This window comes from Macrotis lagotis, chromosome X (assembly GCF_037893015.1).
Source record: "Macrotis lagotis isolate mMagLag1 chromosome X, bilby.v1.9.chrom.fasta, whole genome shotgun sequence".
Classification (NCBI taxonomy): Eukaryota; Metazoa; Chordata; class Mammalia; order Peramelemorphia; family Peramelidae; genus Macrotis; species Macrotis lagotis.
Genome location: NC_133666.1, coordinates 447026366 through 447041724, shown reverse-complemented (window position 1 = coordinate 447041724; position 15359 = coordinate 447026366). Strand labels below are relative to the sequence as shown.

The 15359-nt window shown below is 32.3% G+C and overlaps 1 protein-coding gene across 1 annotated transcript in view; it reads right to left on the bottom strand.

The window, feature by feature from the left end:
* Nucleotides 1-15359, bottom strand: part of CDH2 (cadherin 2) — a 250692-nt gene that overhangs the window by 59355 nt on the left and 175978 nt on the right. The window contains exons 2-7 of the mRNA XM_074207320.1: nt 14303-14529; nt 12505-12648; nt 9468-9623; nt 8521-8665; nt 5560-5732; nt 90-227 (exon numbers count right to left, since the gene is read on the bottom strand). Of these exons, the coding sequence (XP_074063421.1) occupies nt 90-227; nt 5560-5732; nt 8521-8665; nt 9468-9623; nt 12505-12648; nt 14303-14529 (983 nt within the window). The remainder of the gene's footprint in view (nt 1-89; nt 228-5559; nt 5733-8520; nt 8666-9467; nt 9624-12504; nt 12649-14302; nt 14530-15359) is intronic.

Genomic DNA, 15359 nt, shown 5'->3' with positions numbered 1-15359 from the left:
TTTCAAATATAGTGAATGTATTTACAATGTAACAAAACTTTTTAGTAATGGTTCTGAAAACAAACTTCGAATGTCACACTCTTACTTACAGTCATAGCAGTGAACTCTGGTGGGTTGTCGTTGACATCTGTGACTGTGATGACAGCCGTTGCAGTGTTCGAAAGACCATATGTTGGGTTTCCTTCCATGTCAGTAGCTTGGATTATTAATGTGTACTGTTGTACTTTCTAAAAACACATAAGGATGCCAATACAAGTTATAAAAACTAATTTCTGAAGATAACAGGTATTCTATTTAGTGAATATATGGTCCTGCACAGTGAATGTATGGTCTTATTCATTCTTGTTAGAAACACTTGTTTATATTATTATGGTGGTGTTTATATTATTATGAATCTACCTCCATTCCTTGATGCACAGCACATATATGGAAGAAGGAATCATATACCTATGAAGACTGGATAATCCTGAACTTCACTTTGCCTTTGTTTTCATGAGGTTCCTCTCATGAACCAACCCCTCAGCAACCAACAACATCAATTTATTTCAGTTTCAGTTCCTAATCTACCAGTTTTAAGGCCCAAATTGGATAACAATGATGAAGACAATCCAAAAGACATAAAGTAAGAGAAAAAATATGAATACCACTATGAATATTTGAATAGATGCATCTGGAATAGACCAAATGCTCTTATTAATCTTTCTTAGTACAAATTAGTTATAGCTACAAATAGATCAAATAGCCTTCAAAGGAGTCAAAATCAAGTTAGTGGCTCACCCTTCTTGTAATTATTTGTGCCACCACAGAGAAATTGTTGCTTAGTAAATGATTGAAGCGATTTGGCTAGGGATGCAAATAAACATGAATTAAAGGTAGTCTGTAGTTTTTGGAACTTAGAATGAATTTTAAAATTAGAAATGAATTGAGCCTCAACATATCGAGGAGAAACCTGAAGACCTGTAAGTGATCTATTCGGCCACTGTACACTTGCCAAAGCTACTATCAGGAAGATGGAGAAGTATGGAAACTGGGATATAAAATGCAGTGGACTATGACTCAGACTAATCTGGGACCTAGTCTTAGCTCAGCCTCTTACTAGTCATTTGAATTTGGTCAAAATATTTCACCTCTTTGGGACTTTGTAAAAAGAAGGTGGTAGGCCTCAAGTTTATCATCCAATTAGAAAATTCTCTAAGTCTATCCCTAAAAGTAGAGCTGAAACATCTTAAATCCCTGAAGCAAAACTGGCAAGGGGAAAATGACAGGAAATTTCTTCATTTTCATAATATTCAAGAATTTCAAAACTCCAAGTGCAAATTTCAGCACCCTATTTCTTCATGCATTTGCCAAACTGAGTCCAATTCTCATGGTATGGTTATAGCTCTTTAAAAGAAATCCAAATGCAAAACTGGATTTACATGTCTTGGGGGCTGGGGATCAGGGGAAGAACAGGATAATTCAAAACTCACAGACTAGATTCTTCAATTATCTGCCCACCCAAATGTCAGTCTGGGTTACTTCATTTTTTTTTTTTTTAAGGAAAGGAAATACCCATTTTGTTAATGTAAGTAAAACAGGAATGCAGCTGGCTAAGCCACTTTCATTTTTCTTAACCCGTAACATCTCACTATAATGCTTACGTAGGTTAAAACATTTCTCAACGGCTTCCTTTTCCAATCCAGAGTGCCGTTTCAGCTTAGTGATCTCATGGTTAGTGAAAGATTATTGCAGGGAATCAGTTCAGCCTCCCAGCTGAAAACCATGAAGATAAGCATTTGTTATGACTTTGAAATGTCACTTTTGTTAGCTGTTATTTACAGCAAAAAATTCTCAGGAAAAAAAGAAAATATATGAAGTGTTAAAAAGAAAAAAAAAACATTAAAAAGTCCAAACTTGCTAGCTGGAGATATATTGCTTACTTACTCATAAAGAATCTTTGAAGGAAAAGGATTTTTTAAAATTATAAAATATAATTTTTTTTAAAAGAGTGAGTAGTAATAGTTGGAATTTTACCTTGTTTTTAAATTCTGATATTTCAGCTTAGTAAGCTTTAAAAGGATACTTGTTTTACAAAAGAATATAAGCTCAAAACATCTTATATTTAGCTTTAGGGGTAGGCTAATAAATGTTTAGCAAAGTGCTCTCATAAAAATTATGCACAATATATTTTTGTTTATATTGCCTTATTAACATTTCCCTCCATTACTTTCTTAAGTTTGGACCATCAACAAAAGATTTGATCTGTATTGTTTGCCAATTACTTTCCAAGTTATAAAATCTTATAGCTGGCTCCTAGTCATTTGTTGGATAACCTTCTTTCTTTAAATGTTTTAATTCAAGGTATCTATCCACTGGGCCTTTGAATACTATATTCTAGACTAATAATGCAATATGAATTACATAATTGAGGGAGATGGCAAATGGCTTTGAAAAGCTATCACTGTTCTAAGTATAGTAAAAATAGATGCCTGGCTGATATCTCTGTATCACCAGGAGTGAAAATAAAGCCATATGGCTGTTCAGAAACTTAGCTCTAGTTGACAACATCTACAGAGCATTCAGGGACATGGGGAAACTTCTTCCCTCACATCATGTATAGCCTGTTGCTATCAAGTTTAAAGAAGCTATGGCATGGACTTTCCCCTTTAAGTTTTAAGGACCTATTGAAAATATTCCAATCCTTATGAGTTTTATCTGTTAGAATCATGTATCCTGAGAAAATGACACTGAAATTGCTTTTGAGAGAGAGAAGAAAAACAATTTTCTTTAAAAAAAAAAAAGAATGAAAAGAAAAGGGGCTGCTAGATGGTACAGCGGATAGAGTACTGGCCCTGGAGTCAGGAGTACCCGAGTTCAAATTTGGCCTCAGACACTTAATAATTACCTAGCTGTGTGGCCTTGGGCAAGCCACTTAACCCCACTGCCTTGCAAAACACTAAAAAACTAAAAAAAAAAAAATCAAAGAATCATCATTAGGTTGGAAAAAAGTCTTAACTGGTCAGCCAACTTATCTGTCTCCTTGTCTTCAATACAGATTACCATAAATGATTGAAGATGGTGAAAACTTTGTTATATTATCAGAGAATAACTTATAATATTGCTTTCAAAAAATTCTTTTCATATGTAGTCAAGCTCCAGAATTTCAGTTTTTGAGTCTCATCTCCTTTCTGGATTTTGGTAATGATCTGTTAACAAACACTCTGTGATAAAAATCTCACTGGAGCTTCCTATTCTCCAAACCATGTAATTTGACTCCTTTAAATCCTTGCTTCTACCTTCTAACATACTCCCAGTTTTAGAACTGACCAGTAATATACAAGACCACTGAACATCGAATTTAGGAGATTTTCATTCAATATTGGCTGCACAATTAACCATGTGTCCTTGAGCACAGTTTTGAAATTCTATGGACCTCAATTTCCTCATCTGTCAGTTGTCATTGGCTTACATGACCTCCCAAGGGTTCCTTCCAACATTAAAAATACTGATTCATCATAAGATTATCTGGTGATTAAAGGAAGCTAGATCCTATGTCTGCATGTCAGAACAAGAGACTATCTGAAGAACAGAAATACATTAAGTCATGAGATATGATAGATGGCTAACCTTATTAGCTATCATTCAAGATAAAATAAGAATATGATTTTAAAAATATTCTGGCTATGTTTATCAACATTAAAACAATGTTTGTCATAGGAAAAGAGGTGGAATGTCATACTGATTTGGAATAACAGAACTGCAAGGAAAATGACAAAATCTAAATGCATTTCAATAATTTCTAACAAAAAGACATTCTTCAAATAAGAATCTTCAGCACTTTGATGTTAATAGGTACAATTTAATAGGCATATATCTTACACTAAATGTGCCTCTTAGTTTAGCAGTGAATACTCATAATTCTCATGGGTTCCTATTACTTTATTAATGTCTCCAGTGCTGATGTGCATGTGTGGGTCTATATATTGAAATAGTAAAATTTTTATCTTCTCCAGTTTAAATCAATGCTGCTGTTAATTTTTTTTAAAAAATCATGAAATCCAAATTCTTGATATTCTTATAATTACAATTACCTATTTTAAGGAGATTCTATGTGATATGTTCCATGGGAAAAACTGATTTATCTATATGTTATTTATTGAAATTTTGATAAAATTGATATATTGATAATTTACATTCATAGTAACTCAAGGCTCTAAAATCCTAAATTATTTTGGAATCATCAGCTATGTAAAATTAAACAATAGCTTTAGTTATAATATTTGCAGGTTTATTCATTAAAATGCTAGTAATTCATTCTGACAAATATTTAACAAGTACCTACTATAAACTCAAGACTATGCAAGATTCTTTACTAGGTGAGAGAGGACTTCCAAAATAAGAGTAAAACATAGCCTTACCCTAAAAGAGAGGGAATAGTTGGGCAGACGACAAGACCACAAAAAGCTAGTTGTGTTCTATCATATTATTCAAAAAAGTGAATAGTATATAGATAATAAACATTTAAGTCCAAAAAAAAAGCAAGCGATCAATTTGGGGGCTGAATGGCAAAGTAAAAGAGGGATGGAAGGTATTGGGACTAGAACTGGATCTTTAAAAACGGGGAAAAGCTTAAGACTATTCTATAGAAAAAACACTATAAACAAATTACCAGAAATGGAAATGGAGTTTGTATGCTATTTAGCAGGGTAATGAGGATATTGGACTGGCTAGAATTGAAGACTCACATATCCATATTTATATACTATCTAAATATAGGTAGGTAGGTATGCATTTATAGATGTATATATACAAATGTGTCTATATATACATATTTATGTATATATATATATAATATTTTAATTAACCATATTACTTATTTTTTTATATTAGGAAAGTTTTTTCAATACAATGCTATAGTAAATGCTTTCAATTGAAAGCTATTGTTGGAATTTTCAAAAAATTACAAGATTACACAAAAACATCCACCCAGCTGAAAATGTGTCTCTGCTTTCATAACTCTGATAATCGACCACATGGGAAGGAAAAGACTACTAAATAGAATGAGAAAAATAATGATTTCAAAATCTATTATTAAAGTCGAGATGAAAATTCTAATACTGTTGATATTCTTCTCTGAAATAAATCAGAAGTAAAACAGTCTCATACTGGGCACTAAGTTCCATGCTATCAAGAAATAACTGTAAAATTCATCTTAAACATTAGAATACTAAAAATACTTAATTTCTTGCTATTTTAATTTCACTATAATTTTTACTTTAATTCACCATAGCACCTCCTATCAAAAAAAAGTCAAACATGACAAACTTTAGTTGTGATATAAAGAAAGATTAACAATATATTTTATAATATAATATAAAATATAATATAGTACAATACATAAAATATAATAAAACAACAAAATATAAGAAATATAAATATAAAATTGGCTATAATTTAGCATAATTTTTACTCATTGAAATATTTTAACCTTGGAAACGCAAATAACTTAGAGAAAATAGCATTTCTGATGCTGTGAAAAGAGGAAAACTTTTAGGATAAAATAGGTTTGTGTCAGCTTACTTCTCTATCCAGTCCAGCTGCCACTGTGATAATATCTCCAGTTTCATTGTTGATTGTAAACATGTTGGGCGAAGAGCTGCTTGGTGCCTGGGACAGGATTCTGTACCTCAGCATTCCATTGAGAGCATTCGGATCATCAGCATCAATTGCAGTCACTGTCATCACGTAAGTTCCTAAAGGCAGATCAAATGTCAGAGAAATAGTTGATTTCAGTTAACTAGGATTGCAGGAAATCTATGGTCTTCATCTATGGACATCACTTTAATTCCTTTGATTAATCTTTTTTTTTAAGATTTTTTTTCCCCAAGGCAATGGGGTTAAGTGGCTTGCCCAAGGCCACACGGCTAGGTAATCATTAAGTGTCTGAGGTTGGATTTGAACTGAGGTACTCCTGACTCCAAGGCCGGTGCTCTATCCACTGTGCCACCTAGCTGCCCCACTTTGATTAATCTTAATTTTCACTCTTACATAAAACAAACTTTTTAGACTCCCTAATAAGTATACAAATGGAAAACACTGTATTAGTTTCAAAAATACAACTTTATGTCTTTAAGAAAATACTTTAGAAGATAGCAAAATTCTTTTAAAAAAATAGGCCAAATTTATACTTTGCTCATCAGGGATTTAGAATTGAAACAACCTTTACAGATCATCTAAATCAGATATGTCAAGTTTAAGACTTCTCCAAACTAGATTAAAATAAAATCAGGAAATATTTAACAAAATAAATAAAAATCCAATAGAACATAAATAATACTAATGTGCAATAGATCTCTAAGTTAATATGAACCCTCAGGGGGTCTTTTTAGGGGTTTATAGTCCCTATTTCAATTTGAGTTTGACACTATGATAAACTATTTATTTCATTTTACATTTGAGGAAATTAAGACACAGAAATTTAAGCAAATAGCCAGGGTCACATGGATGCTAGATGAGAGTAAAATTTATGTAGAATAAAAAAATCAGTGTTCTTTATGATATACCATACTTCATCATCAAAAGAAAACAAGTAGAACAAGTTTTATACCCATTTTATAGATGAAGAAACAAATTCTGAGAGGCAAATGACTTGCCTAGAGTCATAAAGTTGTTTAAAATTCTACAACATAAAGAAAAGTATACAAGATCTAGCAGAATAATCTAGCTGTACAAATAAAGCAACAATGCAACATTTAAAAAATAATGATTTGGATTTTTTTCCCTAAACAAATAAAGAAATCTTGAATGATTATCTCCTTTCTATCCATGTTTTAAAAAAGATTATCTTAAACTTAACTTTTAAAAGCATCTCATTAAATTAGTTCACTTGAAAACCAGTTTTATTTAAATTCCAGGAATGCTTATGGATTTTTTTCCTTTTTCAGTAGTTGAACCATGAAAATTTAAATCTTTTGCCAGTCTACTATATCCTAATTAGTAAGAAGTAAATCACTGTCAATAGTCTGAACCAGATTACACAGGCAGTAAAGCTTAGAATAGAGTTCGATTTAAGAGTCCTGAGTCACAATTCTTTTAGAGTAAGCCTAAGAGGACAAACAGTTGTTGAAAGAAGGAATGAATAAATAAAAATGTTTCCAATACTCCAGAAGGTACTGGTAAGTCATTCATGTACCCATATTTTTTTGATGTCAGCACTAAAAATATGGGAAAGTTCATGTCAGTCATGATCAGTTGGAAATGGAACTATTTTAGAAAAGGTAAATGGAGAGAGACCAGTTGTTTTAAACTAAAGTATTCAACTATTTAAAAATACTACCATTACAGTTAATAACTGATTCACATATTAATGGAGAGGGGACTTAGTCTTTATTAAGTACTATTCCAAGTGCTTCTTCACAAATATTATCTCATTTGATCTTCATAACAACCCTGCGAAGCAGGGTTAGCTTTTGTCCCCATTTTATAATTAAGGAAACTGAGGCAGACAAAAGTTAAGCAATTTGACCAAAATTATAAAGCTTGGAAGTATCTGAGGTTGGAATTGAACTTAAGTTTTTCAAAAATAGCATTTTATCAGACTTTGTTTGCTATATCTCAATTCAAATAAATAAGAAAGCTATAATATGAGAACTGATTTGGTTAACTTCATGTTATTCTGCTACTTCAAGTTTTCTGTAGACTCCTTACAAGCTCTATTGAGAGAGTGAGAAAGGGCCAGAAATTCGACCTTGGCAAAGAACAAACCAAAAGTATATTTGATTTACTCTATGAAGTGGGTCACCTTTTCTCCAACATAATTAAATAATTAATTTCTTTGGTTTAAAAACAAGGAAAATGCTTTGTAAATTTTGAAACATTATAAAAATAAAAGTTATTATTCTAGTTAAGGTAGAATAGGCAAAACTCCATTTTGTCAAGGAAAGGCTCTAGTAAGTAACAAATGTAAGACACCTGAAATCTCACTTAAATACTGACACAAGTTCATCAGTGCATTAGTGGCTAATGACCTGGTAGTTTATTATCAATTATTCTAGAGGATTCAAAAGTAATATCTGATGAGATCACCCCCCAAATTACCTAATAAGTCTCTTGTTAACTAAACAACTGTTAAAGGAAGAAAGCAAACACATAATATAACATACTATCCAGGCATCTTTATGGTGTGGTAAATTTTAAAAGTAAAGGTGGAAGCTCACCTTGAGCAGGTTACTATTAACCTCTATGGTTTCTTGTAACTCGCTGATGCTACAGGAATGATATTAAAGGAATGATAAATGATGCTATCAGAATTCAAAGAAGGGAAAAATCATTGTGGGCTAGGATAATCATCTTTTTTTCATTTATTTTCTAACACACATATTCCCCTCTCCCCATTACCTCTATTTGTATCCAAAGCATCAAGAGTAGAAGAAAATAAAATTAGGCACTTGTGACTTCTAAAACACTTTATAAGCCACCTCAAATTTATAACCTACCATCAGCATTTCTTGATGAAACCTGAAAAGTAATATCATCAAATACCTGGTTTTGATCCTTCAGGAACTGTTCCATTCCAAACCTGGTGTAAGAATTCTGGTCTATTATCATTCATATCAATGACATTGATGACAATGTCAATAGGATTCTCTACTTGATTTCCATTTATATCCACTGCATGTGCCCTCAGCTGTGGAAGCAATTAGAAAATAAAACAATTTCACTAGACTTAAAACAAAACATGTGAACACACCAAATTCTTATGTTGTGCAAATATTGTAAATCCATGGCAAAAATAAAAACCCCCACCACTGTTCATCAACTTTTCATCATATTACTATAGCAGATTTAATAAACAATAAAGCTGAATTTAGATTTCTATGTTTTTTAAAAGATATCAAATATCTTGTGAAATGGAAAATGTGTAAGCAAAAGTAAGAATTCAGAGAGGAAATATTTTTATAGTATACAAAAATATTTTACATCATTGATACTTCTTTTGCTCAAAAACATCATATAACATGTAGTTTGCTATTCAAATCTAGAAAATGTTAGTCAGTTCAATATACAAAAACACCAGACATTTGTGATTTCATCAAGGGAGGGAAGATTTAGGTATTAGAACTCCTTCCCCATTAAGGGAAATTAAAGGGCCTAAATCCAGACCTTGAAGAGGTCTAAGAGAAGTATAGTGACTGTCCAAGGTCACCCAAGTAACAAAGTCAAAACTTTAGGATTCTCTTCATTCTAAAACTACTCCTGAGCCTGCCTCACACTGAAATAAATTTGAAGGAGCTGCCAAAGGGACTAGGATCCAGGTCTTCCTAACTCCAAGTTGGTCACTCTATCTACTTACCACATAATAATGAAATTTAATAGATATGACTGAAATTGAATATTACAACTCTTCAAATCAAATCTTAACAGGAAGCAGTGAAAATCAAAAATGCCCCTTTCAATATAAAACAATCACAAGTCATCAAATATCTTACATGAAAACGTGCTATTTGCTCTCGATCCAAAGGCTTTGTCACTGACAGCTGACCGGAGATAGGGTTGATTATAAAGATACCAGTTGGAGGTTGGTCAGCTCCTGGTCCAGTCACACTATATCGCAGTGAAAGATTTTTATCTCTATCAGATCTAATCTAGGGATCAAAAAGATAATCACATTAACCCAAGAAGAGACTAAATTAACTCATTATCAAAATGTGAGCTATGTGAGCTCTCATACCCTTTTTTCAGGTATAAAGTTACTTTTTTTCCTTCCTTCCTTTTTCCTTCTTTCTTTCTTTGCTTGTTTGTTTGCTTCTTCCTCTCTTTATATATAATATCTTCATGAAAAGTTACCTACTAAAAACAACCCACACTTCATGTTTGTTCTCTGCACCCAATTGTTAGGTTTTCAAAGGAAGATGGCAATTTTCACAAGGAACACTAAGTCAGTATGATATTCTAGGAGAACTTTATCTAAAAATACTATAATATTACTACAACTTTACAAGCTTTATGGGTTTTTCAAAAGTACCATCTTCTTTTCAGAAGGTTTCTTGTATGTAACATTTTAAACTTATAAAATTTTAAATGATTTGGGCACAGCTGTTTTTCCATAATAATATTTCAAGTATCATTATGTGCAAGTCACCAATTTTCTTACTGAAGTTGGAAATAAAGCATTTTTTTGCCAACTTGTAGTATTGGCATTATATATATATATATATATATATATATATATATATATATATATATAATTATTTATTATGTACCTTCTGCCATGTACTAGCACTGGGACTATTTAAAAAAGGGCAGAAAACAGTTACTGACCACAAGGAACTCACATTCTACTTTTTTCTAGGCATTGTAATTAGACACCCAGGATACAAGTAAAAAAAATTTTTAAAAATCTCAAGCACCTTACCTTCTTCTAATGAGGAACAAGTGCATATATAGTTATGTAGAGCATATATAAAAGTCAAATAAATGCTAATTCATACAAGATAGTTAAAAAAACAGGCGTGTGTGTGTATGTGTGTGTGTGTATGTGTGTGTGTGTGTGTGTGTGTGAGAGAGAGAGAGAGAGAGAGAGAGAGAGAGAGAGAGAGAGAGAGAGAGAGAGCGAGCAGGGAGAAGGCCAATTTGGCTGGATTGTACACTGTAGGAAGGAGAGTAAAGAAGGACCAGTGAGGCTGGAGGTTGGAGTCTGGTTATATATAGTTTTAAAAGGTATCAGAAGAGTTTAAAAAGTTATACTAGAGACCATAGGGAAGAAGAGTTTTACCCCCCCCCCCCAACAACAACAACAACAATAAAATAAAGGAACTTTTTGAGTTTAACAAAATCAAACTATAAAATGCAACACTCCTGGGAAGATAAAGACTAATAATAAGGGAGCACATGGCCTTAGGAAAGAGCTTTGCAAAGGAAAATGGCAGAACACCAAAGATAAACTTCACTGGCTTGGCATTCCTGCTCAAGGTTCCTCTACTGAGAAAATCAGAAGTAGTTAATCGAAGTTTTAGACATGCAATTGACACATGAAATTGTTTCATTTGTGGGTGTCAACTTGAAATAATAATAAAATGGGATTTAAAAAATTGAAGCATATAAGGTCTACCAATAATTTGTGGCTTTAATAGATTAATAAAAGATTTTATTTTAATTCAATTTAACAAGTATTTTAAAGTACCTACTAAGTGTAATCTATGAATATTTAAGACAAAATGAAAACATTTTTTAAAAAACACTTGCTTTCAAGGAGATTGCATTCAAAGGGACATGTTATTGAATCATGTGTAGGGATGTGCTGTGAAATTTATATTCTGGAAATCAGCAAACAATACACATTAGAGTTTGAATTATTATTTTTAAATTGTCTAGACTTAAGAAAGTGGTAGAGAAAATGGTAATAATGAATATTAAACTTCAAAGTTATGTCAAGTTGTTAAACATTTACCAGCATATCCTTACATATAAATAAATACAAGATATAATAAAATAATTTGGAAGATAAGGGGGAAAAAATCTCTAGAAGGAGAGGCAGTTGAATTGAGCCTGAATGAAAAGAATCGAGATCTGGATACAGCCTGAGCAAATGTTCAAAAGCAAGAGGCAGAAAAATTTCATGTATAAAGAACAAGAATACAGAGAAGGTGAAGAAAAGTAATGTGTAATAAATCAATAAAGTCAGGATAAGAGCAGAATGAGAAGAGTTCAGAATACCCCCCCACAAAAAAGTTTATATCTTAATGCATAACAATACTACAATTTTCTGAACCATCTGATTTCTTTGAATTAATGTGTCAGTACTTTTCCAACAAAGATGAAGATATGCAATTTTTTGTACCCACTGTAACTCAGACAAAATAAGTAAAAATTAAGCTTGAACTGCTATACAAAACATCCTTTGACATACATTCATGTACAACATCATCTACATTTATATCAATTGTCTGTTTCTGAATCCATTTCCCAAGTAGAAAAGGGCAGGAATCCTAGTGTAGATCCTAGTGCCCACTTAATTTGGCAGAGATGACTAAGGCAAGATAGAGAAATTGTATACACACAGAATATTTTGAGGAGGGAGAGAGAATAAAATAGAGGAAACAAGGAAGGCTTCCTGTAGGAAGTAGAACTAGAGCTGAAATTTGTTGGAACCTACAGTTTCTGAAAAGCAAGGTGAATATATGGTGTGCCCTGTGCAAAGACACAGAGGTTAAAACATGAAAAATCAAGTTCAAGAAAAGTCAATTATCTTAACATGGCTGGAACACTGGCGCCACATTATGATGAGCAAAAGTGTCCATTTTTTTTAAATAAAGGAAATAGGGCACCATTAGAAATTCTTGAGAAGGGGCTTAATAAAATGTTTCAATTTCTATTGGGCAGTAGGCAAATCCTTTAAAAATGCATCAAGGAAGTATACTGTCATGGCTTATGGACTGTCCCTCTCACACCAACTGAAACCAAAAGTAAGCTTAAGTCTTCTTTTTTGATAAAATTGTGACTCATTCTAAAATTTTGCCAACTTACCCTAACGAGCTCCTGAGGAAAAGGTCCTCTTGAGTTTTCTGGCAAGTTGATTGGAGGAATGACCCAGTCTCTCTTCTGTCTTTGTAGGTAACCATTATTTAAAAACTGCCTTGGAAATAAAATTTCTTCAATTTCTTGAGGTTCCTTTGCATTAAAAAGGATTGAAATTAAGAAACATGTTGCCATATTAGTAGTACAAATAAAATCTTCAAATCTATATCAAAACATAAAGGCTACGCAAAAAGAGACATCCAATTTTATTGAAAAGTGAAGAAAAAAGGAAAATCCTTTTTTTCTCTAGTCATATAAAAATAGTAAAAGTAAAACAAGTAAAAATAACAACAATAAACAATCAAACAAGGGTTAAGAGAATGCTGTTGAATTGATTTGAAAGCTGAATCATAGACAATTTGTTCTATGCTACAAATGTGTAATCTAGTTTCTGTTTCAATAAACCAAATAGATAGTACTTAATATGGAGCAATATGTAATTGTTCTCCTTTATATATTCCTCATTAGTTGGGACCACAGTTCAGGTAATGTACAACTGTACATTAAATTTAAATCTTGGTGTGCTAAAATATAATTTGAATTCCAAGAGAAGTTTAATACATACTGGTAAGGAATGTCTCAAATATTTATGACCCTATTAAATCCCACAGAATTAATGCTGTAATTATTCTAAACCTATGTCAGCCATGATGGATGCTATAGATGACCCACTTTTCACACTGGACATTAATCTCTGCGGGATGCCAACATTTTCTTTCTGTTTCTTTCGGTATCTGCAGACATTTTAGCCATTATCACTTGCTGCTTCCGTGAAAGTATATACATTAGTTGGCTAGCACAGGCCAACTCAACAAAAACATATCGTTTCATGCCATTAGTCAAGAATTTCCTTTTTCTCCAATAAAACAAAGTCACAACAAATATTTTATAAAATTAGAATCAACGAAGAAATCTAATCATTATCATTTGAGATAGCTAAGGCTATTTCCTAGCTACTACTATAAATGAGCATAATAACCACATAAATGCATAATATGCAAATTATCTCTCCATAGTTCTAGTAGGTTTTCAGTCCTTCTTAAAAGTTCTGAAAATTCAGAATGTTTGGAAAGGGAAGAAGTCTCCCCTACTCATTTTTTCTAAAAGAAACATAATTCAGTTAAACATTATCATAACAGTTTAGTGAAGGATTTATTTATTTAACTGTACTCTGATGGGCTATAATTAAGTTATTTTATCTTGGTTCATAACAGTTTCCACCAGAGGGAGTATAGCTTTCCTAAAAGTCTGGTTGGTATTATAAATAATTCACACTCTCCAATTTGATTATTAAGGAACAAGACAAAACCAATACTCCTTGCCAGGAATGCTTTCCTGCTTCTGCTGTAAATCTGCAATTCCCATCTAATAAACTTGATGGATGATACCTTACAAAGAATTGTTTATTTTGTGGTTATATTTAACTGCTTGAATAAATACTGTAATGCTTTCAAGAAATTTAAAAATAAAAAAACAACTACTTGTAATCTAAACATAGCTATAAATCTCAAAATGCAAACAAATATTTTGAATACAACTTTTATATGCTGAAGAATTAGTCTAAATGTCTTGCAAGACTAAAGTAAAGTGGTATGAAATTTTGTTGAGGTGACTACAGTCTGAAATTTATTTAATTACCAGTACTCCATTAGTATGACATTAAGTGGAAGAAGTCCAAGACATACTTTTTATAATCATATTTTAAGACAGAATTACCAAGGAAGATTTTGCAAAGAGGCAAAAGTACCTTCACCAGATTGTCCGTGATTGTCGGATTAAGGCTAAGTTTCACTGCCATTTGCCACTTTTCCTGAGTTTCTTTGTCCTGGGCATATATCAGAAATTTAGCATGTTCCGTAGCAAGTGGAAAACTCCTTGCTGCATAGACTACTCCATCTTCATCCACCTTAAAATCTCCTGGTTCGCTACTTTCATATCGTACTTTCCTTTTTCCATTGCAGTTGCTAAAGTTCACTGTAATACAAACCAAAAATTATACAGTGTGGCTAAAATATATATACACATATTCACTTTAGTTTTTTTAAAAAAAAGGGAACCAATTTTCCTCTCCCCCGGATAATATTTATCTGATATCTAGAGGCAAATGATTCTGTGGATAGAGTTCTGGGCCTGGTGACAGGAGACCTGAGTTCAAATCCAGACTCAGATACTGACCAGTTGTGTGACCCTGGACAAGTCTGCCTCAGTTCCCTCAACAATGACAATAGCAGCTACTTTCCAGGGTTGTTGTGAAAATCAAATGAAGTAATATCTGTAAATGCACATTTGTGACTTTCTTCTCTCTAAAAAATTAAGCTTTAGTGTTTCTTGATTCTATTTGACTAATTCAGAAAGTTTTTATGTTCACCACTGGCACACCCAAGAACCATGCATTAATGAAACAATTCAACCTAAAGTCTATATATATATATATATATATATATATATATATATATATATATATATATATATATATATATTGCTTTAAATCTTTATTAACAGCTAATTGAGACTTTTGCATTTCATTCCCATGTAGTTTTAACCGTCTTCTAACTGATTTTCTTCTAGTCTTTCCCCACTTTGGCATATGTATGGTATACAAAAGACAAATTAATCTTCCTTTAATACCACTTTCATCTTGTCACACCACTCCCTGCTTGACAGACCATAATGAATCCCAATTGCTTATCAATCAAATCAAGCCTAAACTTCTCAGACTGGCTTTCATGACTGTTCATATTATGTCCCAACCCTTCACAGTGCATCCTTTTTACTATTTCCAAGAAAAATGACCTTTTATAGTT